At 54.0% G+C, this 23,416-nt stretch overlaps 2 protein-coding genes across 8 annotated transcripts in view; one reads left to right on the forward strand and one right to left on the reverse strand.

Moving 5' to 3' along the window:
- Positions 1-5,483, forward strand: part of PTK2B (protein tyrosine kinase 2 beta) — a 130,369-nt gene extending 124,886 nt beyond the window's left edge. For all 3 annotated transcript variants that reach the window (XM_060301279.2, XM_060301281.2, XM_030879088.2), the window contains exons 27-31: positions 233-257; positions 1,639-1,685; positions 2,259-2,396; positions 2,655-2,735; positions 4,408-5,483. In XM_060301279.2, coding sequence (XP_060157262.1) covers positions 233-257; positions 1,639-1,685; positions 2,259-2,396; positions 2,655-2,735; positions 4,408-4,623 — 507 coding nt within the window. In that variant the 3' untranslated portion in view covers positions 4,624-5,483. The remainder of the gene's footprint in view (positions 1-232; positions 258-1,638; positions 1,686-2,258; positions 2,397-2,654; positions 2,736-4,407) is intronic.
- On the reverse strand, positions 3,189-23,070 carry CHRNA2 (cholinergic receptor nicotinic alpha 2 subunit). 5 transcript variants are annotated; one of them, XM_060301283.1, is made up of 8 exons: positions 23,007-23,070; positions 19,195-19,323; positions 16,998-17,330; positions 15,859-16,010; positions 15,377-15,421; positions 12,616-12,725; positions 8,572-9,580; positions 3,189-7,424 (listed from the first exon to the last, which is right to left on the reverse strand). In XM_060301283.1, the coding sequence occupies exons 3-8, from the start codon at positions 17,323-17,325 to the stop codon at positions 7,299-7,301; spliced, it is 1,770 nt and encodes a 589-aa protein (XP_060157266.1). In that variant the 5' UTR covers positions 17,326-17,330; positions 19,195-19,323; positions 23,007-23,070; the 3' UTR covers positions 3,189-7,298. The 5 variants fall into 5 exon arrangements, with proteins under 5 accessions (XP_060157266.1, XP_030734952.1, XP_060157265.1 ...); XM_030879092.2 differs by lacking the exon at positions 23,007-23,070 and having other exon boundaries at positions 16,998-17,230; positions 19,195-19,593; XM_060301282.1 differs by lacking the exon at positions 23,007-23,070 and having other exon boundaries at positions 19,195-19,593.
- Between the last annotated feature and the right edge of the window lie 346 nt (positions 23,071-23,416).

Consider the following 23,416-nt stretch of genomic DNA (forward strand, 5'->3'; position numbering starts at 1 on the left):
CTCTGATCTCCACAGGCTCCTTCCCTGAGCTCACACTCGAGCTGCACCCTTAGCGCCGCCTTCCTTGGCCACAGGGCCCCCAGGTCACTTGCGGTCAGGAGGTCCCCAGGTCCTCCTAGAGCTAAGATCTCTAAACCTCTAAATGGACACCTGGGGGTGGGGAACAGGCCAAGGAGGGACGTGGGTGGTCCCAGGGCCGCATCAGTGACCTGTTCTCTTTCCTTCCTTCCAGACCCCAGAGAAGGAGGTCGGCTACAGTAAGTGTGAGCGCCCTTCCTCTTGGCAGGAGTTTCCTCTTGACATCTTGTAAGCAGCCGCCACCCCTGCCCAGGGCAGAGAGCGGCAAAGGGAGTGTGTTTGCAATTGGAAGAAACGTCTGCCCTGTCTGAGCTCAGAGTGTGCAGAGAAGCGCGGTTTGGGAGTTGATATCCACCACCTCCCACCCTCCGCCCCACCCCATCCCCCTCCATCTGCCGCCTGTTCCCACCTCTCTGGGTGGCTGCATTTATTTGGAGGAGTTGGTGATCCTATCTCCCACCCACTCCGTTGGAGGCTCTACAGTAGCTCCGCCCGTCTCTCCCAGGTGACTGCTCCTCCCCAGGCCCCAGGGACCGAAGAGAGAAAGAGGGCGGGGCCCACTGAGCCCGCAGGGTCTTTCCTGGAGCCTAAAGGCCCTCTGCTGCAGGCTGGCTGGGTGGAGCTGGCAGTGAGCCAGGCTCTTCATCACCATGGGGTGGGGGGACTGATGACTGTGATGATGGTGACAAGCACTGGCCCAAGGTGCTGAAAAATGTCAACTCGTTTAATCCCACAGCAGTCCTTCCTATATGACAGGTACAATTTCTTACGATGCCCATTTTACAAAGGACATGAAACAGGCACAGGAAGGTCAAGTGACTTACCCACAGTGATTAGCAGAGCTAACGATTAGTGATTAGCAGAGCTCAGATCTGCTCAGATTTGAGCCCAGGCAGTAGTCTGGCTCCTGCAGGGTCCCTTGTGAGCGAACCGTCCCATTTGACAGAAGACAGTTGAGGGCCTGGGACTGTCAGTAAGTTGCCCCAGGTCACCCAGCTCCCTGGTGGCAGAGGTGAGAGTGGACCCAGGTCTTTTGACGTCTACTTCAGGCAGCTACACAGGGCTGGTGTGTGCCTTTGCTCATCAGAGTGGGGAGGAAATAGCATGCTGCTTCTACCAGTTCACTTCCTTGACCCCACCCACCCCGAATGGTCAAAGCAGACAAGAGGGAAAAGCCTCGCAAACCTACTGCACAGCAGCTGTTGCACCTGGGCGGGGCTCCACGGACACCTGCTGCCTGCAGAGTGGGCTTCTCCCTCATGACTGTCAAGGTCAGGGTGTCAGGGCCCAGGGTGCAGCAGCCCCGAGGCTGGAACAGCCCCTGCCATCCCTCCATCTCTGCGTGACTTTGGCTTTTTCTGTCTTTGAAATCCCTGACTACAGAGGACCAGGGAGGCCAGAGGTTCTTTTCCCCGCCATCGTCCTGGGATTCGGGTTTCATTTCCCCGGGTCTCCTCGTAGTAGTGGAGAGGGGCTTTGCTGGGTTAGCAGCAGGTACGAAGGGAGGGGTCGGGGTGCTGAGAACACCCTGCGCTCATTGTCCCCCCTCCCCCCTTGCAGCGGAGTTCACGGGCCCCCCAGAGAAGCCACCGAGGCTGGGCGTGCAGGTAGGTGCTGGCTCTGCTGAAGCTGGCCTTGTCTGAGCCCACACAGCTAATTCATAAAAAAGCAAAGGGAAGGCCAGTGCCCCGTCTCCCTGTGGCCCCTCCCTGACCTGGAGGAAAGCTCACTGGTCCAGCCCGAGGAGCAGGGGGTGTGGCCCGCCTCCCATTCTCCAGCCGCGCTTGGGCTCCCGGCACCCACGTGGCTGTGGGGCCCATGCTGGTTGCTTCACTCTGGAACAGCGGTTCTCAGCCTTGGTTACCCGTTAGAATCCTCTGACAAACTTTGAAACCACGTGGCCCCCAGGCCCAGGGGATGGTTCAGTTGGTCTGGTGTGAGGCCGGCCAGCAGTATGTTTTTAAGACTCCCCGGCAGACTCTAATGTGAGAACCACTGCCCTAGAAGCAGAAGGGAGGGAGGCACCCCCAGGACAGGGCGCTACTGTTTCGGAGAAGAGGCTTCAGCAGTTGGGCTGACGCCTGAGTGGGCAGTGCCTGCCCAGGAAAGAATGGCTTGTGTGCCCCTGACTCGCCGCCCTCCCCTTGGGCCCTCTGCTTCTCTTCCCCCGACCCACACAGTCCATCCAGCCCACAGCCAACCTGGACCGGACCCACGACCTGGTGTACCTTAACGTCATGGAGCTGGTGCGGGCTGTGCTGGACCTCAAGAATGAGCTCTGCCAGCTGCCCCCCGAGGGCTACGTGGTGGTGGTGAAGGTGAGAGGCAGGGCGGAGCCGTGGCCTGGGGAGGCGGGCTGCTCAGCCCTGGAAGGAAGGGGGAGGGGCCGACCATCCCAGGCTGCCGGCTAGGTGCCTCTCCCAGGAAGACCCCCATTAGAGCCAGGTGGTCAAAGGGAATCTAGTCCCAGGTACCCTCGGCAGGCAGGCACCATCCCAGGAGGGCTCTTCCCCAGGGAGACGTGGCTTTCTCAAAAGAAGCCAAGCTGACGGTCGCCCCGCCCCTTTCTCTCCCAGAACGTGGGCCTGACGCTGCGGAAGCTCATCGCGAGTGTGGACGACCTCCTGCCGTCCTTGCCGTCGTCTTCGCGGACAGAGGTGAGTGTCCTTGTGCCAGTCGGTGACATCAGCTGTCACATGCCCCCTTCACCTGCCCCAGCTGTGTTTGACACAGGAGACTCAGAAGGGCCACCTGGGGCAGCCTCCTCTCTGCTGGGAGCCGCCAGCGGGTGGCTCTGCACGGCATATCTGGGATGGCACCACAAGGGGGCCGAGTTGGCACCCGGGGACCCGGCCGGCTTCCTAGGGTGAATTTCCTAGTTTAGGTCTCAGATGGTTGTGATGACTTCTTATTGCGTGAGGACATGCAAAGGATGACACACCCTTCTTTTTACCGCCCCCTGTGATTCTTTGTCTAGTACCCTCCATACTAAGGTCAAGGTGAGTGTGTCACAGAAATAGCCGTTAAGGTTTCTTCAATTGATCGTTTAATCGATTTTCTCTATTTAAGTGAGAAACAATCACTGAAAACCAAAATGGGAGTGTTGGTGCTCTAACTTGAGATGGTCCCAGTGGTAGGCAGCGTGATGCCCCCCTAAGATGTCTACATCCTCAGAACCTGTGACTACGTGACCTTACATGACAAAAGAGACTTTGCAGATGGGATTAAGTGAAGGATCTTGAGATTATCCGTGTGGGTAAAATGTAGTCACAAGGGTCCTTGTAAGAGGGAGGTGGAAGCAGAGGTCTTATGAGTCAGAGAAGGAGATGGATGATAGAAGCAGAGGTTGGAATGATGCCACTGCTGGAAGGATCTGCAAGCCAAGGAAGGCAGCAGCCTTTCAAGGCGGCAAAAGGCAGGGAACAGATTCTCCCCTTGAGCCTGCGGAAGGAACGCAGCCCAGCCGTCACCTTGACATTAGCCCCATGGGACCCATTCCAGACTTCTGACCTCCAGAACTGTAAGAGAATAAACCTGCGTGGTTTTAAGCCACGGCGTTTGTGGTAATTTGTTACCGCAGAACTGGAGACTGAGGCTGTGCCTCTGAACGTGTGTTGGTTTTCTGTCTGGAAACCAGCCACAGGCTCCAGCAGATCACCGCACCCTCTGCCAGGCTGTAGCTTTCGATCTACCATCTCCTGGTGGTCAGCAATGTGACACAGGCGACCCCTGCAGCCCACCACTGTCCCCACTGTGACCACGCATAGGGCAGGAGCGTCTGGGCATTTCCTGCGCCCCCTCTGGGTGGCAGCAAGAACCCAGAGGAGCCCCCGTCCGGCTTGAGAGTGGCAGTCATTCATTTCACTTGGTAAATATCTCTTAAGCGCCAAGTATATGTTCAGCAGTGCACTAGGCATGGGGATATGGTAGTAAATAAAACCCTACAGCCCAAACCGCTGTCGCTGATCTCTTGATTTGATGGTACACAGTTAACCAATGAGTGAATGCACTTGACCCCTGACCATTCACCCACGTCGGGCCAGCACGAGGGTATGAGGGCACAAAGGGAGGGTCTCTGGGGCTGGATCGGAGGGCGCTGGCGTAGGCGGGCTGGGGCCTGGGGTGCCTGCAGTGTCTGTTCTTGCCGACCTGGCCCCCAGCCCGCACTGGCCTTGGATTCAGCCCAAGCCTGGGTCAGACCCACCCCCCAGAGAACGTCCGACTTCCTGGGCCAGCGCCAGGTGGACTCCCGTGTGGCTTCCCCATCCTCCCGGCCTGCACGTCGCGGCCCCTCAGGGTCCCAGCCCCTCCCGTGTGCTCTTCCTACAGATCGAGGGGACCCAGAAACTGCTCAACAAGGACCTGGCGGAGCTCATCAATAAGATGCGACTGGCGCAGCAAAACGCCGTGACCTCCCTGAGTGAGGAGTGCAAACGGCAGATGCTCACCGCCTCCCACACGCTGGCTGTGGATGCCAAGAACCTGCTGGACGCCGTGGACCAGGCCAAGGTTCTGGCCAACCTGGCCCAGCCGCTGGCAGAGTGAAGAGGGCAACGCTTCCCGCCTGCGTCTCCGCCCCCGCCCGCCGTGTCCCTCCCTGCCCCGGCCCCTGCCTGACCTTCGGTCCTATGGGTCCCCCGGGGGGGGGGGGGGCAGGCGAGGAGAGTCCTCCTTCCCCTGCCATTTTGCACGTCCCCTCTCCCCACCCCGCCCCCAGACTGTGCTGCTCAGGCCGCAGCTGGACAGAGGTGACTCAGGGCTGCAGACGGCAGGGGGTGACAAAGAGGGCTCAGAGGGAGCGTGACTGCTGTCCGCCAGCCACTGCTGCCTGGCCTGAGGGGGCCACGCTGGGGCCCCTTGCGGCCACGATGGCTTTACGCGTCCTGTGAAGGGCGGGCTGACTGGGGAACCAAGCTCTTATCTTTCCTCCCCCGCCCACGGAGCCCCGCCCACGGAGCCCCGCCCCACGCCGTGCACAGAGGGAGGGGCCGGGAGGGGCTCTCTCTGGGGAGGCGGGCGGCTGGTGCCAAGAGGGATGGACCTGGCTTTCTTGTACAGTGTATAGTGGAATTTATTTAATGTGAGTTTGGTCTGGACTGACAGCCGTATGTGCCCCTGAGGGGAGACCTGGGACAGTCCAGGGACAAGCTACTGGGAGTCGGGACACAGGAGGCTGTGTTGTCCACACACCAAGAGGGGAGAAGGGGAGAGACGAGGCCAAACTGGACCCGCATTCCTCGCCCCCTTTCCGTTCTTCCCTCCCTGGCCCCTTCCTTCTCTTTTCTTACTTGTCTTCTCTCCCCCTTTCTCAACCACTCCCTCCCTCCCGTTCTTGTGTTTGTGCAGAACACTCTTTTACCTTCTTTCTATTTGACTTGTGGAGGAATTAAAATTGTACCATTTGCTTTGTGGTTTGATTGTTTTGTTTGTTTGACCTTCGGGGCGGGTAACGATGACCACGGGCCTCGGCCCTGGAAGGAATCGATTGTGCTTACTTTGGGCGAAGATCAAAGGCTGAAGCCAGGGCTCAACCCCCCCCCCTCCCCGGGGCTCGCGGTGATGCCAGGGCAGCGGGGTCAGGCGCTTGCCCCAGGCCTTTGCCCGCCCCCCCGCACCTGAGCCAGGGGTGACTTTCCAGTGGGGTCCCAGGCAGCCCCTCCAGGGCCACACAGGGATGCCAGTGGCACTCTCCCAGCTGCCATCAAATAGCCAGGGCTCTGGGGGGGTGCGGTGGTCCCAGGGGTGCTGGGGAGGGGTCCCACAGCTGACTGAGCAGCCCTTCGGCTTTATTTGATCTCTTGACTCACTTGCCAGTTGGGTGGGAAACGGAATAACAAGAGGGAACATCGCTGCACCAGGAGGTCAAGTCTGGGAGCACCACTGCTCCAGGAGAGCCAGCAGGGAGGACGGCGGAGGTTGCAGCTGCATCTGCAGAGCAGAAGGAACCAGGATGGCCTCTGAGTGGGGGGTCTTGCAGAGAACTGAGGCAGGAGGACTGGACCCGCTGTGGCAGGGTCCCCCGGGGTCTGTCAGGGAGAGCAAGTGGAGCTTAGAAGGAGGGGACTCTGAAGGTCAAAGAGAACTAGGTGCTTGCCCCTCTTGGCTGCTCGTCCAGAGTCCCCACCCTGTCCGGAGGACCCAGTGCCGCATCTGTTAGGGCCGAGGTTCTGCCCTCGGGCTGGATGGGCTGGACGGGCTGCACGGCTCTGGGGCGAGGGACTGCGGGATTCCAGGCGGCAAGACAGGCTGCACAGAGCCGGTCAGAAGACATCGCGGGGCTTCGGGTAAGAAGGGCGGGCAGGCTGGGAAAGGGAGGGGTCCTGCAACGTCTCGGGGTGCAAAGCCATCCAGCTCGTTCCTCTCAGCTCCTCCAAGCAAAAGTCCTGGATGCCTGGGGCCTGACCACCACTCATCCTGTGTATTGGGGCGGGGGGAGAGCACCGCGGGCCTGAGTTGGGTCAGGAATGGCTGGGGGTGTCCTTCTGGTTTGTCCACGCGCATTGAAGGACAGATAGCGCCCCTGCAGACGGGGACTCTCAGTGTGGCCACACCTCTCGGAGGGCCAGCTGGTGCTGAGCGGGTCTGCACGGGGAAGGCCGGGGCTAAAGGTAGGGGAAGTCTGGGCTGTCACAAGAGCTTCCAGGTGGGTGGGACGGCCCAGCTACCTGCATCCGCCCCACTTGTGGCCCTCCTCCTTCTCTTCCCCTTCCAACCTCCTCCCTCTGTTCCCCATCCTCAAGCCCACCTCAGCCTGGCTGTCCCCCCTGCCTTTTCGGGCTGTTCCTGAATCCCAAATGCTGTTCATAGCCCTTCCACGCCCCCGAGGCGCTCTCTCCCTACGCACCCCTCCTTTGAGGTCTGAGCCTCCTCTCATGGCCCTTCCCCAACCCCTGGGTTCCCCCCACCCGCATCCCTCAGAGTCTGCATCCCAGGAGCATCTCATACGTCTTCACGTTGTCATCACCACGTCGTAACCTTCTGCAGAGCAAGTTCCTTTTGGCCCAGCTCTTCAGCATCCAAACAGGGCTCCGTGCCCGGCAGATTCTCAGCACAAAGTACAATACTGTCAAGTGAATCATCCCAAGAAGGCTTCCGTGTCCGGACGCCATGGAAAGGCACCTGTAGTTGGATGGCGTTGACTCCGAAGGCATACTCCAGAGGCGGCAGCCGTTAAAGACTGTCAGCTATGCCACGTCTGGGCCAAAGCAGGCGATGTGGCATCAGATCATTCCAGCTAGGAACGGCGGGAGAAAGAGTCCGACGGTCCCCAGGAAGCAAACGAGGATAAACAACCAGAGGAATATCCTATCGATGACCATGGCCACATACCTCCAGTCTTCCTTCACCTGCAGGGGAGACAGGTGCACAGTGACCGAGGACTTGGGAAAGGGGAGGTGTCCCGCCCATGCGCAGCCCCTGTAAGAATGGCACTGGGGACAGCGGTGACGCCACTGAGACCTTGGGAGCTAAGGAGCGGGGTGGGAGGGGGGCGGGTAAACAGGGATATCTCAAGACTCAAACAGCCCTCTCCTAGCGATTCCGTCCTATACCACCCCTGTGATAATAGCCCAGAGCCTTTCCATAGGCTCTCAACTTCCCGGTAAGGGAGGCTGGGGGGACACAGAAGGTTCTAGAGTCACCCAGGGGCATGGACCCTCCCAGGGGGCCTGCAGTGATTTAAACGCAACGCTCAGAAGTTACAAAATGGTGAAGACTTTGTGCCCCCATGTTACCTCCCGACCCACTCACCCACCCGCTGGGGGGATAGGTGAGGGTAGGTGTGGCCCAGGGAAGGGCTGGGTGGTGTTTGCAGGGGGGTAGGGGCTTTGTGGAATTGGGGCTTACAGCCCAGGCAAGTGGATCTGGAGTCCTAGCTGCTCCCGGATTAGATAACAATTAATTTGTCTTATCTACTCAGCAAGGCCACCCAGTAATAACCTCCTGGCCTTTCATCCTTCCCTAAATTGATAAGAAGGATTCTGTGACCCTGGGCAGTGGCAGGACACAGCAGGGGGCGGGGGAGGGGAGCCCGCAGGCCCATCCAAGCTTCCTCAGTGTTCATGAGTGAACAGTGACGTTCACAAAATGCCCAGAGCCCAGGACAAGAAGGAGGGGCCCGTCAGGACAAAGGGGGAGGCTGGATTGTTTGGGGTCTCCCGATGAGTTCCCCCCCACCCCGCCTACGGGCAAGGGTGGGAAATGGCCTGCGTGAGGGTGACGTGGGGAGACGCCCTCCAGCTCTGTCCTGTGTCTCCCAGTTAGGCTGAGCGGGGACATTCTTACTGCTGTTCTGCCTCCTACCCAATAAACGTCTTCAGAGCTGCCAGCTAGACGTTCTCCACCACAATTCATTCCAGACTCCAAGGCCATGACTAAGGGAGATGGGTCCTCGTGGAGGAGCCTGGGTTGACCCAAGCTAACACCCTGGAGGGTGTTCCCTACTAGGCCGGTGGAGTCACCCAGGGGACAGCCCCTCCCCCAGCCCCCACTCACCGAGGAGTCTGCATCCTCGGCCCGCAGGTGATCGGCAATATAGCACACGCCCTCCAGTGCTTTCTGTATGTGAGGTGACAGCAGGGGCCCACCCTCCGGCAACTGGGCCTCCGCCTTGGGACCCGAGGCCCCTGGGCGCAGACCCCCATGGCTGTAAGGGACGCCTGTGAAGGGGGACGAATGACCCGCGCGCGCCCATCTGCCTTCCTTCTCCTCGTCCGTCCCCTCCGCATCCACGTTGGTCTCCAGCCAGCGGTAGGCGGGGCAGAGCTTCAGATCTGGGGGGTCGCGGAGCTCCAAGGGTGGCAGGGGCCGGCTTATCAGAAGCCACCGGGACACGCAGCCCAGAAAGGCCACCCGCACCCAGTGGGGCATGTTGTGGGTGCTGGCGGAGCGGTGGTGCACGTTGAGGACGAAGACGGTGATGACGATGGACAGGGTGACGAAGATCATGGTGAAGAGCAGGTACTCGCTGATGAGCGGGATGACCAGCGAGGTGGACGGGATGATCTCGGTGATGAGCAGCATGAAGACGGTGAGCGAGAGCAGCACGGAGATGCAGAGCGTGATCTTCTCGCCGCACTCGGAGGGCAGGTGGAAGACGAGCACCGTGAGGCAGGAGATGAGCAGGCAGGGGGTGATGAGGTTGATGGTGTAGAAGAGCGGCAGGCGCCGGATGACGAAGTAGTAGGTGACGTCGGGGTAGATCTCGGCGCAGCAGTCATACTTCTTGGTGTTGTAGGTGCCCGTGGCGTTGACGATGGCCCACTCGCCGCTCTCCCAGTAGTCCTTGAGGTCTACCGTCTGCTGCATCGGCACCAGGTCGATCTTGGCCTTGTCATACGACCAGGAGCCGAACTTCATCTTGCAGTTCTGCTGGTCGAAGGGGAAGAAGGTGACGTCAATGCTGCAGGAGCTCTTGTAGATGGCGGGCGGTACCCAGTGCACGGTGCCCGAGGAGAAGAGGTGGGCCTTGGTCATGTGGGTCACCACGAACTCCCCATCTGCACTGCGGAGAGGAGAGGCGTTGGGGGGACCCTGTGTACCCCAGGCACCCAAGCCAGACTGCTCCAGATAACACTCAGCGGGGGGACCCCAATAACACAGCCGGACCAGGCCAAGTTGTGGGGATTTGTGCAGGTAAGACTCCCCAGCACACAGACATCTAGAGCTGCCTGAGTTGTCTTTCAGACACCATCTTTTTAATTACAAAAGTAGGAATTTTTAAGAATATAGGAAAGTACCAAGAATTTTAAAAATAACCACTATTAACGCTTTGATGTTATAGACCTATATATGAGATATATCTATATCTCATGTATATCTGATTGTCATCTAGATAACACATACAGCATTTTTACGGTTTTGTGATCATGTGGTATATTTGTAGTTTGATGGCCTGTTTGTATTCATTTAACATTTTAGAGTGATTGTTTACATGAGTATTTTTTCTCTCCTCCACCCCCCACCCCTGCAGATGGTGAGTAAGCCCCTCTGCTGGGGGTCATGTCATTTGCACCTGAGGTTTTTACTTCCCTCCTCAGAAGACACCTGACATCTTTGCTGGTGAAGGAAGACACCATCCGTCTTCCTCCAACATGCATTTCTGAGCCAGCCGCACCCACTGGGGCCTCTGCAGGAGCTGTTGGTGGAGGGGAGACTCATGCCTGCCCTTAGGGAACCACGAGGAACTGAGAAGCAGGCCTGAACACCTACAACGCCAGGCAGGCGGTTTGGCAACAGCATTATAACTACTGGGGGGAACCCGCGTCCGGTGAGCAGGGTCACCATGCCCACTGCCACTTCAGCAAAGCCTTGATGGAGGGTAGGATTTGGCAGAAAGTTGGGGGTGGAGAGCGGACCAGCAGAGCATCCGCAGAACAAAGAACAGGGGAGGGAAAGGATAAAACTCACAGTGTGTGTTTGGACTGGAGGAGCTGCTGGGCCGAGCTGGGGGCCGGGCGTGAGTGAGGGCGGGGCCCGAGTGGGCGTCGTGAGGGCCCTTAAGGCATCTAAGGGCCCATGAGGATACAGGGGACACTGGAACAGCGGTGACCACTCGGGCCTGAGTCCGATTTCCCCCTGCGAGGTGGCGCAGTGAGCTCTTAGCCCCCGCCTTCCCTCCCTATCCAGTTCCCACGATCAATCCTAAAGACAGGGGAACCAGAAGAATACACAGGAAGAGGGACTTGCCTCGTGGCGCAGTGGTTAAGAATCCACCTGCCAATGCAAGGGACACAGGTTCAAGCCCTGGTCCGGGAAGATCCCACATGCCAGGGAGCAACTAAGCCTGTGAGCCACATCTACTGAGCCCACGTGCCACGACTACTGAAGCCTGCGTGCCTGGACCCCGTGCTCCTCAACAGGAGAAACCACCGCAATGAGAAGTCCCCGCTCACTGCATCTAGAGAAGGCCCGCGCGCAGCAACGAAGATCCAACGCAGCCAAAAATAAATAAAATAAAATAAAATAAAAGAATACACAGGAAGAGAGACTTCTTTCCCTTGAAGTAGTTCCAGGATAGAGAGGTAGGCACGTTGGAAACCAGAACTTTGAAAGGGAGTTACAAACAGATCAAGGCAAAAGTTTAAAAAAAAGTTTTTAAGGCATTTTTGTCATCATACAGAAGCACCACTAGATGGCAACATGTGCCCCCATTTTGAGGAAAGAGAGAAGCAATTCCCCGGGTCTTCTTAACCAGAAGTGGAGTGGGTGGAGGAGATACCCTTCTTTAAATGTCTGCAAGAATTTGGTTTGAATTTTCGTCCTATCAAAAGAATTTCGTGTTATAATCAAGTAACACTGGACAAAGCCTTACTGGCAATCCTAAAACTCTGGGTCCTATCTGATGCTAGGACTTTGTTCCTGCTCTCTGCCAGGTGCACAGGAAGCAGAAACTAGAGGGATCCTGGGTGCAGATACGGGGTGAGGGGTCCGTGAGTCCAGTGGCAATGTTAGACCTTGCAGGTAATTCATGCTGAATGTGTGTTTACAGAGATGGCTCAGATGACAGGGCTTTGGGCGTGACCAGGACAGCGCAGTGTAAAGGCATCACTGTCACCCCCCTCTGACCTATCTGGAGACACCTAACTTCAGAAGTGGATCTGCTTCCCTTTATTCTATTGTTTAAAAATAGGTTTTCTGAATGTGGGTCAAATGAATTGGGAAATGCTGGGCTAAAGGGGTTTCTTGTCTGTACAAGTTCTAACAACATTTAAAATGACATTTTCCAAAGGGCTGGGGCTGGGGTGCAGAAAGGGTTTTAACGACATACAATGTTATTTAAAATTATTTGGCCACAGAACTATTTTTCATACCTATTCATATCCCCAGGAACTAGTGGTCCCTAGAGTCCCACTTCAGAAAATATTTTTAGACAAACATCATGCCAAATATCTTTTAAGTTCTTCATTTCTAAATGAAGAATTACCTGATGCCAAACATGAATGAAATTATAGCTCTTTATATCTTCTATTAAAACAACCCGACTTGGTCCTCTGGGGCTCTCTTTAGACTCCCCTGCCTTTTACTAACTTCTAGTCATTATGTTCAAAGATTGGTCCTCTTTGGTTTTGAATACAGGGCAACTATAAATAATACTTTTTAAAACACCCATGCTTGATCCCTTCAAAGTTGTAACCCTGGGATGCTGCTTACCTGTTCCAACAATAATGCCATCCTGCAAATCTCCAACACTCAGGTACTTTTTTCACAGCCTGCACCAATCCTATTTTTCAAATAATGCTCAGTGTTGGCACAGCTGTGTCCCAGTAGCACAGCGCAGGCACTGATATGCAGTAGGTGCGCAATAAATTTTGGGTGAATGAGTGAGAGAACAAGATGAAAGAAATAAGGGAATCAAGAGAAAATGTGGTGAGGCGAGGATGAGCAAAGCAGGAGTTGAAAGAAAGGCCACGCAGCTTGGACACTAGGGGGCGCACTTCCCAAGTCCAACCCAGCCTAGGCTCAAGTTACCCGCCCTTCGCAGGGAACCCCCTGTCTCAGGGGTCCCAAGGGGCCTCCACAACCCCAGCCGTTTCCTACTTGTTGTAGAGGACGATGTCGGGGATCCAGATCATTTCCGAAGGGACTCGGAGGGATGTGATGTTGCCGAAATCAGCCGGGTTCCAGCGCAGCTTGTAGTCGTTCCACTCCTGTGCGTGGGGAGGGGAGTCAGGTCAGCAGCCCTGCCGGGGGAGGGAGCCTCGGGGCAAACCTAGGGCAGTCTGGGGACGCCCAGCAGCTGGATTCTGGAGCACCCGGAGCTCCTCACCTAGCCCCACAGAATAGAAAGGGCCGCGATGCCAGGATAGGGCCCTGAGATGGGAACGGGGAGTCCAGTCTAAAATAATCTAGCCCTCGCTTTGCCCCCACTCTTGTACTCAAAGTCCCGGGCACATCTGGAGGACGGGTCACCCTAGTCCCGCCTCTGTTCTGCCACTCCCTAGCTGGACGACCCCGGCAAGCAGCCTCACTCATTCGTAGTAACATTTTTTAGTGCATCGCAGTTTACAAAGGTTTTTCACACCCTCTGTCTAGGAAGACCCTTAGTGGGACACCCGGGCAAAGAGTGCAGAGCAGGTGGAAGTATTTCCCCATCTAACAGATAAGGAAACTGAGGACAAGAGGGGTAAAACAACCCCTTTATCAGAGTTACACAGCTGAGAAAGGGGAGTCACCCAGTGGATTTCCAACTGTGCGCTAGAGCGCCCTCTAGGATCCCTGTTTCCACCGTCTGGTCCAAGCGAATCTGTTTTCTCAACTGAGGCTTAGAGGGTACGCTGTCAGTAAGTGGCAGCACTGGGGCTTGAACCCAGCCTTCCCTGTCTCCAAACTTGCCCTAATTCTAGGGGCCATTTTGCTTTTGTGCATTTGCACTAAAATAGGGCAGTGATGTGCCCTTGAAAAGTCTCCCATGCGTGGTGCCTTTTCCCCTCTAAGGAAAGTCATGTAACATTTACACAAACACATCAACTGGCTAGGGATCCAGGAAGAAGTAAGGGAAACAGGAGTGTCTGCAGGAAGCAGGCGCATGAGAGGAAAAGCACTGATCCAGCTCAATGGTTCACAAACTTCAAGCACTCAAGTCCCAGCTTCATAATTTTGGCCAATATATTTGCACTGCCTATATTAGCATTTACTTAGTATTTTCCTTTAAATTAGTTCATTATTTTTAAACCTACATAAATTTTTGAATTTTACATCACTGAAATAACTGGAAAACCCACAGCACTTGAAACCATCCACTAAAATATAAATATATGACTATTTAAAAAAAGGGTTTGAGAGCCAACTAAAATCATCTCACAAAACTGCCGTTGGTACTGAAACTACACCTGGGAAGATGCTTGCCCAGCAGTGGTGCTGATTGCTTTTCTGTAGGGGAAGGCTTAGGCAGAGAGAGGGTCCAGACTTGCAAAGTAGGAAAGATAAAAGTGTTGCTAAAATTGTCAGGATTTCTCGGGACATTGAGGAATAATTTTGAAAGGGATTGGTCTTCATAAATGTACCCCCTCCCCCCAGTCCATTGTCTGTTAAGTTTTCAGGTTCATCCAACATTTGGGGGGCATCTACACCAAGTTGTGTTATATTAATCGGCAATAGATTATATTAGCCCCATTTTACAGATGAGCAAAGTGAGGTTCTGAGACTAACTTGCATGGTATCACAGGCTAATCAGAGGTGGTGCTGGTTGGCCTGACTCCTGCTCCAGGGCTCCTTCCTCTCCTCCCTACTCCAGTCCCTGAAGCCTAGGTAACTGGCCTATGGGGACAATTATGGCCACCCAGGTTCTAGGTCTGACCCTTGCACTGCTATGGCTTCCCAAGTCCCTTCATGGCTCTGCACCTCATCTGTAAAGAGGAGAGAATATATTCAGGCTGTTATAAAGCCTGTGTCCCCAAGTTCTGCCCCAAGAATGGCACATCAAAGAGGGCTACCCATCCACTGGCCAGGATTGATGCTGAGGCAGTTTCTGGTTAAGAGACAACAACTTCATTTCCTGTCTCTTGGGACCCTCGCTCTGGGGTCCCTGGGCCATCAGGTGAGGAGTCCGAACTCTCCTACTGGAGAGAACAGGCAGAGAGACCCTGAAAGGGCCTGGAGAAGAGCCCAGCTGGGCCTGGCTTACAGAACCTTCCAGAGCCTTCCAGACATCTCTGCTGATAGATGAACCTGTGAGTGAAACCATCTTGGACCCTCCAGAGCAGACCAGCCACCAGCCAAACGTCACCCAGTAACCCCAGGAGTCCCCGTGCAAAGCGGAAAAAACCACTAAAACTCCTAGCCATAAAAACTAAAGATGTAATAAACTGTCCGTTGTTTTAAGCCAGTGAGTTTTGGGGTAGCTTGTTAGGCAGCATAGACACAGAGCACTCAGCATTCTCCTGCAGAAGGAGCCTGGGGCTCTGAGTGGGGCACACCTGGGCCGCCCTTGTCTAGCCCAGCTGCCCTCTGCTTCTGTTTTCCTCAGCTATAAAATGGCAGAACTAAACCTTGCATGGCTTTCGGTGATGACTCAGTAAGCTGATCTGCAAACGGTAGCAGGGACGTAGGCAATGCCCAGAAAGGGGACCACGTGGCTCTTGTAGGTGACATTCTCAGGTGCTGGGCAGAGCCTGGCCACACAAGAGCACAGCCCCTCACGAGAAGCCGTCTGCAGTTGGCTGGCCTTGGGAACATCCCGAGTGGCAACTCAGGCAAAAGGTAAATTCAGAATCATGCTTCCAGTGGAAGAGTCCTGGGAGGCGCTGGGGTCTGTGGGTTCCCACCCCGCTCCTGTCTTGCCCAGGGGAGGGGCCCTCACCTGCTTTAGCCAGACGTTGGTGGTCATCATTTGGTTCTTCTCATCCTGGTCAGTAGCGGGAAAGAAAGCAATGAGAGTGATGAACGAGCCCCAGAAAACAAGGTAGAGTGGGAGGGGCTTATTCAGGCCCCCCACTCACCAGAGAACCTGTTAGGTGACACCGCAAGCCCGGCCAACCCACCACCCCTCCTGACGCTGCCACCCTCACTCAGATTATCTCCACGGGGTCCTCTGGGCTTATGTCGGGCGGAGCAAGCAGGGCAGGGCATTTAGGAAACCCACCGCTGCCTGTCAACGCCCTCCCAGGAGGGGTTTCAGGGCTGAGAGCGGGAGGGAGATGCAGCAACCCCAGGCTCCGTGGGGTGATGCTCTGACTGAGGTGGGCTGGGAGGGCTGGGGCTGGGGAGGGACGAGGAGCCCCAGAAAGGGGCCCATGTCTGAGGCCGATCCCAAGGGGGCAAAGGATGGTAGGACAGACGCACCACATCGATGAGCTGGGCGATGGACAGCCCGAAGTGCACGATCACCACGTCCGAGGTGTTGGGCACCGGCCTCGCCCAGCGGTTGTAGCCCCTAAAGAGGTGTTGGAAGAGGCGGTCCTCGGCTTGGGTGGGGGAGGCCTGCTGCACGGATGCTGTGGGACAGGAGGGGAGAGAGGAGTCTCCGGGAGTCCGTGGTGCTGGGCGCTTGGCTCCCTCTCCTGTCCAATCAGAGCCACTTAACCTCACTGAGCCTCAGTTTCCTCATCTGCAAAATGGGCGCACTATTCCAGAACCTATTTCAAAACACTATCGAGGAGGAAATATGATCCTGTGTGTTAGAGCTTACAAAGCAACCAGCACATGGTTGGTGCTCAAGCAGTGTCAGTTACTCTGTGACTGATGGATAAGGGGTGAAAACAAGTGCTGAGAGGGGTGCAGAGCAGTGAGAAGAAGTCAGACAGGGGATGAGATCCAGCCTGGAACTGGGGAGCCCCAAGGGACAGCAACGTGGGGGAGAAGCCCAATTGTGTGGAGTGAGCTGCAGGGGGAAGGGCTTCACGTGTCATCGTGAACCTGGCCCCGGGAACTTTCACTCCCATCCTCTTGTAATGAACCACTAATGCCAGCCATGAAATTCTCTTCCATTTGGAGCATCTCGCCTGTTTATCCTCAAACCACAGGCATTTGCTCCTTCTCATCAGCTGGGCAGAGTGTCCCCAGGTGCCTGATGGGATCATCCGTGTCTGATTTCACCGTGTTCTGCAAACAGCTTCACCTCTTCAGGGTTCTCCTGCCTGAGCAGGTCGAGAACTACTGCTCTAAAATTCAGATCATCGGTAAGAACAGCTGCCGTGTGCCAGCGGTATCCCAGGCGCTAGTCACAGGCTGTCATTCCAGGTCACCACACAATAGCCCTGGGAGGGTCACAGTGCAGTTGGCATTTTGCAGATGGGGAGCACTGCGACTCGGGGAGGTTCAGGCGACGCAGCGATCGCCCCCCCCCCACCTTCCCGCGGTGGAACAGCTCCATCCCCTGCGGCTCTGGCGGTTGCCGCCAGCCCACTTGCAGGAGTTTCCTCCCTGAGGCATGTATGAGCTCACAGGTGTGACAGGATGCCCTAGGGACCATCCCCACTCACCTGCCGGGATCAGAAGAAGCCACCACAGCCCGAGCTTTGTCGTGGACGGGAGTGCAGGGCGGGAGGGGCCCATGGCTTCAGAGGAGGGGTCCGGCTGCCGCTGGACATCAGAAGGAGGGCAGGCCGGGCCTCGGCTGTGGGCTGAACCTCGGACCGCTTCCCCAGCAGGGCCTGGGGAGCTGGCACTGCGGAGCTCCCTGGGGATTCCACGTGGCTCCCTCTGACTGCCAAGCCTGAGTGAGCCCAGGAAAGCGTTCTTAGGATGATGCATCTTTGACACAAGTGAACCTTCGTGCCTCTCACCTTTGACCTCATTTGCGCCTCCCATCACCCCTAGGAAGGTATGGGGAAGGGTTATTATTATCTCTTTTATTTAAATTAAAAAAATGCTGCTGTTCACAAAAGTTGACTGATTGGCCCAAGCCACATAGTTAAAAAGCTATGAAGTCGGGATTCAAGCTCACATCTTCAGCTTCTAAACTATAACATGTTCAAGTGCTACTCAGTGGTGCCAACTAGAAGGATAACTTTGTATGGGCAACTCAGCCAGTACTCGACTGTGTTTTATAGATCTTAGCACCATGATTGTCATTGCTCAGCCACGCTCACGACTGAGGTCTGTGGCAGACAGGTGGCGACAAGGTACAGGTGCTCTACCCCAAAGCCAGGCTCACCTGGATCCGAGGTTCTAAGAGGTTCCTCTGTGTGCAGCTCCACTCACCTCTCCTTCCAGCTGATATCTTGTGCACAAATCCCAAGGTTATAATCTGTTTCACCTTTCAACCAAGCACACTAAATAAAAGCATGTGTTTTTTTCCCCATTAGTGAGAACAGGGGAAAAAGAAATAGAAGTCCAGGCGTGCTGAACTTGCATCGTATAAAGATCCAACCAGAGACATCCTGGACCCTCTGGAAGAATGTGCAAATGAGACTGAATTGACTCCAGCGGACAAATTCCTGCAAAATGCCTCAAATTTGCATCCCTTGTAATTAGCCCACTATGATAATTTCATTAATTTGTCACCGGAAACCAAAGGAGAAATTCTTCCAGGTATTTGACAGTGATTAAACTTCCACCTCTTGTTAGAAGGCTATTGAAAGAGAAAGAGTCCTGGATCCTTTGATCCTCTAAGTGGCCAGATTGGCAGGTTCGGGGGTGGGGGTGGGTGTCTGCGGGCTGATGTCCCTGTTTGTAAAGTGGGTCTGGGTGAATGGAGTTCACAGGGAAACCTGTACAAAAAATATTGCATATGTAAAGGGCTCAGACGCCAATATCCTCACTGTGCTTGTATCGCTGCAATGTACCAGTGTGTCTAGACCACCCTGCGCCCCATACCCCAACTCAAGTCAGCCTCTCTTGCCCACATCCTGAATCCTGGTTCCATTGAAGTCAAGGTGATGTGGGCTGATTTCTTTGTCCATCTTCCTACTGCAGCTGGTTTTCCACTTCTCACCCCCATTCTATTCTTTTCACAAGCCCCACCTTCTCCATAAAACCTGCTTCGATTTCATCCTGCACTTCTCCGCCATCTGGCACAATCCCAAGGATGGGAGTCATTGCGCTCCCATAACTGTCAACACCCCAAGGAAAGTCTCTTGATTGAGGAAATGAAAGTGTCTTTTCTTCCAAATCATTTCATCAGAGATGCTTAGGGAAGAGAGAGCCTATTTCTAGCTTTTATATTTGATCTGCTCAATACATCAATTAATCGCTTGCCATCTCAAGGTCGGGTGGAATCTTAAAGGTCATTTGGATTACCATACCAGCTGATCATTTTCCTCCACAAATTCCAGCCTCAGCAAAAAACCCAGCAACGAAGAACTTGCTATCTTCCAAGTCAGTGAATAACACTGATGTCTGTTAGCCTTTGTTAAAGCATATAGAGTATTTACTGAGTGAGTAAATAAATGACCAAAGAGGAATAGTGGTAATAAAGACATAGAAGCAGATTCAACAAAGTAAAGCCAATAAGTCCTGAGACGGAGCCACCCTCACCAGTGGGAGGGGGTGACTGTCACTGGGCTCTGAACAGCCCCAGCAGGGACAACCAAAAGACTAAAATTTTTCTAGAAGCAGGCAACTTCCAGCATTCTGACATACCTCCCTCCTAAGTGCCCAGAAGCTGCTGATCTGCTCATATCACTTTGAACCGCCCTCACAATGTCCCCAACACAAGCTCGGGGGCACCTTTCTTACCTGTGACCACAGAAGACAAGCCATTCAAAGAACAGAGTACCAGCCTGGCTTGGAGGTCCTGGTCAGCTGGCCAAAGTCCCCCCAGAATGGAAAGGCAGGTGCAGGGCACAGCTGGGTGTCTTCATTTCCCTGTCAAAAAGATGCTGGGACAGGACATGCCTTGGCGGATGAGGGAGACCTGACACTGAGAGTCAGATTGGCTTCCTGGGGAGGGCTGGACAAGTTCTGAAGACAGGCTGCTGTGCCCAGGCTCCCAGCTCTGGTGACCAGAGAAGCCGCATGCAGGTCCTGCTGAGGAGGACAGCACGGAGAGCCTGGCACGGATGCTTCTGCAGGTAAGAGCCAGGCGGGTCCACAGGAGGGACCGCCAGCTTGGCAGGCACACAGACGCATGCTCATTCCCTCTCTCTCTCTCTCTCTCTCTCTCACACACACACACACACACACCCTCTCTGGAGGGAAGGGGGAGGAGCCTGTGACTATCTAGTCCTTGTCCAGTGGGGACCGACAGCAGATTACTTGCTGTCTGGTTACGAAGATGCTTCGTTCTTTGCTCTGAAGGATCCTGCGCTCCAGGATCACTTCCTGGGGTCCCCCAACCTCACCCATAGATGGGGAATCTCCTGGGTCTGTCTGTCAATAGAGCAGTACAGCTCTGAGTAAAATAGGACCAAGGACAGAGCCGCCAGTCAGCAGCCTGCGGTTCTCTCCTTCCCCTTCTCCCCTGCAGGACCCCGGCTCCCTCGTGCTGCCACCTGGTTTGGGGGCAGCTTGCCTGTTTCCTCCTCGGCCTCCTTGCTGGTGACCTTGCCTTCACTTTCCCAGATAAGGAAGTTCACCTTCCTTCAAACCATAAATTGACCCTTTGCCTCCTTCTCCCCCGCATCAGATCAGGAGTCCTTTTCCTCCTGCTGTGCGTGGCGAAGCGTGGCCCTGTGATCCTGCCGGTGGCCCCATCTATCAAATGTCGCCCGGCTCTCTCGTATCTCCCTCTCCCTCTCGCTTGCTCCTTCCCCTCAGCCCATAAGGAAGCTCATTCTCCATCCTAAAAACACTCTGGGGTCTGCACCTTGCTATCTCATCTCCCACGTATTGTTAAAAGCCAAGGACGCAGGACATGACTGCCAGGGTTTAACTTCTGGTTGTGCGGTTTGGGACAGGTCTCTAGAGCCTTCCGTGCCTCAGTCTCCTCATATGTAAAAGGAGGATATGAATACTGGCTCCACTTCATAAGCTTGTAATGAGGAGTAAATGAGTTAGTATAAATAAAGGGCTTAGAAAACTGAAATAATACATGATATATATGTGTACATATGTAAATATCGGTTGGCCAAAAAGATCGTCCGGGTTTTTGTAAGATCTTCAGAAAACCCAAACGCACTTTTTGGCCAACCCGATATATATGTGATATATACAAATATGATATATACATGCATATATTTACACATGTGTCTATGATTGCTAGCATTATCTTTTGAGAATATTAGAACACATAAAAGTAACCACCAACATTCCCACTATCCAGAATTAACAAATGTTAATATTTTACCATAAGTACTTTCATATTGATATATATGTATATCTGTGTGTATATAAAGTTATGCAAGTATTAAATGCATAGAGAGAGAAAGCTAGGAGGAAGGAAGGAAGGAAGGAAAGAGGGAAGGAAAAGGGAAAATAATAGATTGTATCAGTCAGGGTCTTTGGTTTGAGCAATAAAAATCTATTGATTAATTTAAGCAGAAAATGATTTTATTAAAGGGCAATGGGAAGTTCACAGGTGTACTTACAAAGCTGGAGAACCCCCCCCCCCGGAGCACAGGTGAGAGCGAGGGAAACACCAGCCAGACTAAAGCCCAAATCACAAGCTATTACCAGCATAGTGGGCCCTGCTGCTGCAGAAGTGGATGCAAAACCTTGCACCATCTGTCACTGGTGCTGCTGTCACTGCTGTCCCTGGAAACCAGCCACTCCTGCTGCTGTCAGAATTAATCCTCCTCTATTCCTACTTCATTGTGTCACTAGCTCCCAACACAAAGGTCAGGATAAACGCATCTGATTAATCATGGGCTCGTGAACGAAATGCATGGAAGGCTGAGGAAGCAGGAATCTGGTGTTTGGAACTTCTATGTGAAAGGTGGCTTCTGCCACATTGGGAACTTTCCCAGAATATTTGAAAGGAGTTTAAATGCTGGGAAACTCCCACAAATTTGCTCTTTGGCTCCTCCCACCAATGCACACCCAACTTTCCATAATTACACTTTGAAAAAAATGCTCACACCTACCCATTCTGTTCTAAAATGTGTACCCAGGATTTGTTTCAATCAGGTATGGTAAGACATGCAGACACGGGAATGACTGTCACAGAGGAAGAAGTTTATACTCACAGATCCCCAGAGGCAGGAATCATGGCATGTCACATAGGGCCACACGGGGAAGCACATGGGCCAGACAGAGGGCAGGAAGGGCAAAGGAGAAAGCATGGCCCAGAGAATGTATTGGAGTTTCTGTAGGGAAGGGAAGGCAGGACAGGGTCAGCAGCCTAGGACTGGATAGCTTGAATCATTTTTGTGGGCTGTGGGTATAGGGGTGGTCTCCGGTGGTTCAGTACCTGGCCCTGGGGTGATTCACTGCAGGGGAAATATTGGCCCGGTGTGAGAGAGAGGTAAAGGAGATGGCCGGGGGGGTGGACTTGAGATTGGCTGGAGGGTTTGTAGTATGATGTCTGTACTCCCCTGAAGGCTGGATCACTGGGAAGATGTAAACAATTTTGGCCATTAGTTGCCTTGTTTGTAATGCATACCAAACGGACCAATAGTGAATCTAAGAGAACACAGTTAGAACACTAACACAAGACAGCCATTCCTCACAGACACAAAAGAGCTCATCGTAACCCCAAAGGGACAAAGTCTTACATCTCGTCGGTTACTCCAGTCAGCTCCAAGTCTTGCCTCTCTAGTCAATGCACTTTCTTGCTCTCATCCTGACACAAGGTCATCTTGAAATTCTGTTTCTTATGGAACAAACCATAAAGTCCATCAAAAGCATACTGCATATAAAGTAATGGAGTGGGCAGAAAATAAAATAGATTAACAAAGTAAGGAAGAAAAGGCAGGCACAGCCTTCGTCATTGTAAAAGTTAGAGTTGGACCCTATCGCTGAAGTGCTCGCACTACGAGTGTCAACTATAGCGCTGAAACTATTGCCGCCGAAAGCAGAGGGTCACAGGGCCTGCTCCGTCCCTGCCAGCTGGGGACCACGGCTGCTGCTGCCACCCCGAAACTGCCAACCAAAACGTTTCTCGTCTTGCCCTGCTCACCTCACCAGCTCCTGCTGTAAAGTCTGGACTGGGTACGTCTGATTTGCTGAGCTAAGCTCACAGGCCTTCACCTGAGAACGTGAGCCCTTAGCATTTTTGGATTCTATGGTCAGAGTGGTTCTTCCTTCTAAGATTCATAAGGTGGCTACGTCTTACAGGGTTCTTCTTTGCAACCACAGACATCTCTCTCAGTCTTATAAGCAGAAAGGGTCTCGTTATAGGATACTGATATCTCACAGCATCTCAGGGAGGACAGGAGAAGCAGGTGTGGAAACCACACAGCCAAGAACAATGCAGTGACAGCAAACCACACCAGGTACAATTTTAACAAAGCCATCACCGTGTCACCCCACTGGCACCATGCACAGCCAGAGCTAGACTGGAGAAGCTCCGTCTCAGCCTCCCCAGAGAATCTGAGAGAGGAGATAGATGGTCCCCTGGGCTGGACAGCTGGTGTTTGTCAAGGGCAGTAAAATCGAAGCTTTGTTCTCACCCAGACACTCCAAGGACAAAGCTAGTGGCAGAAGCTGAGCTCCGTTGAAATAAAGAGATAAGACGGCCACTCCTGAGGTCAGGAAAACTTCCCTGACTGCACATGCGCAGGAAGGCTCCTTGTGGGTCAGAAAGGGAGGGGATGCCACTGCATAATAAGTGTGGACATGCACCCACAGGCCTCTGCAGTGGGATCCACCTTAACAAAAAGTTGCGCATGCGTGTTGGGGAGTGTCCTGGGACCAGTCAAGTGTGAGAAAAGAAACAAGATAATTGGTCAAGTGTAAACAAAGACCTGGAAGGACTGCCCTATGTGATTTAAATCACCTCCTTACTGCCTCCTCTTTCAGGACTCCAGGACTGTTCTCTGGGTATGTATTTCTGCCTTGCTTCTGTCTTAAATAAACAAAC

The sequence above is a fragment of the Globicephala melas genome, chromosome 6 (assembly GCF_963455315.2).
Source record: "Globicephala melas chromosome 6, mGloMel1.2, whole genome shotgun sequence".
NCBI classification, from domain to species: Eukaryota; Metazoa; Chordata; class Mammalia; order Artiodactyla; family Delphinidae; genus Globicephala; species Globicephala melas.

Bases quoted from the DNA above. Each gene is read 5' to 3' on its own strand.
- CHRNA2 (XM_060301283.1), bottom strand. From the start codon at position 17,325: ATGGGAGGCGCAAATGAGGTCAAAGGTGAGAGGCACGAAGGTTCACTT. The intron at 16,011-16,997 runs GTGAGTGGGGAT...CCTGTCCCACAG, and splicing joins GCTTCTTCTGATCCCGGCAG to CATCCGTGCAGCAGGCCTCC. The intron at 7,425-8,571 runs GTGAGTGGGGGC...TCTCCCCTGCAG, and splicing joins CCGAGGATGCAGACTCCTCG to GTGAAGGAAGACTGGAGGTA.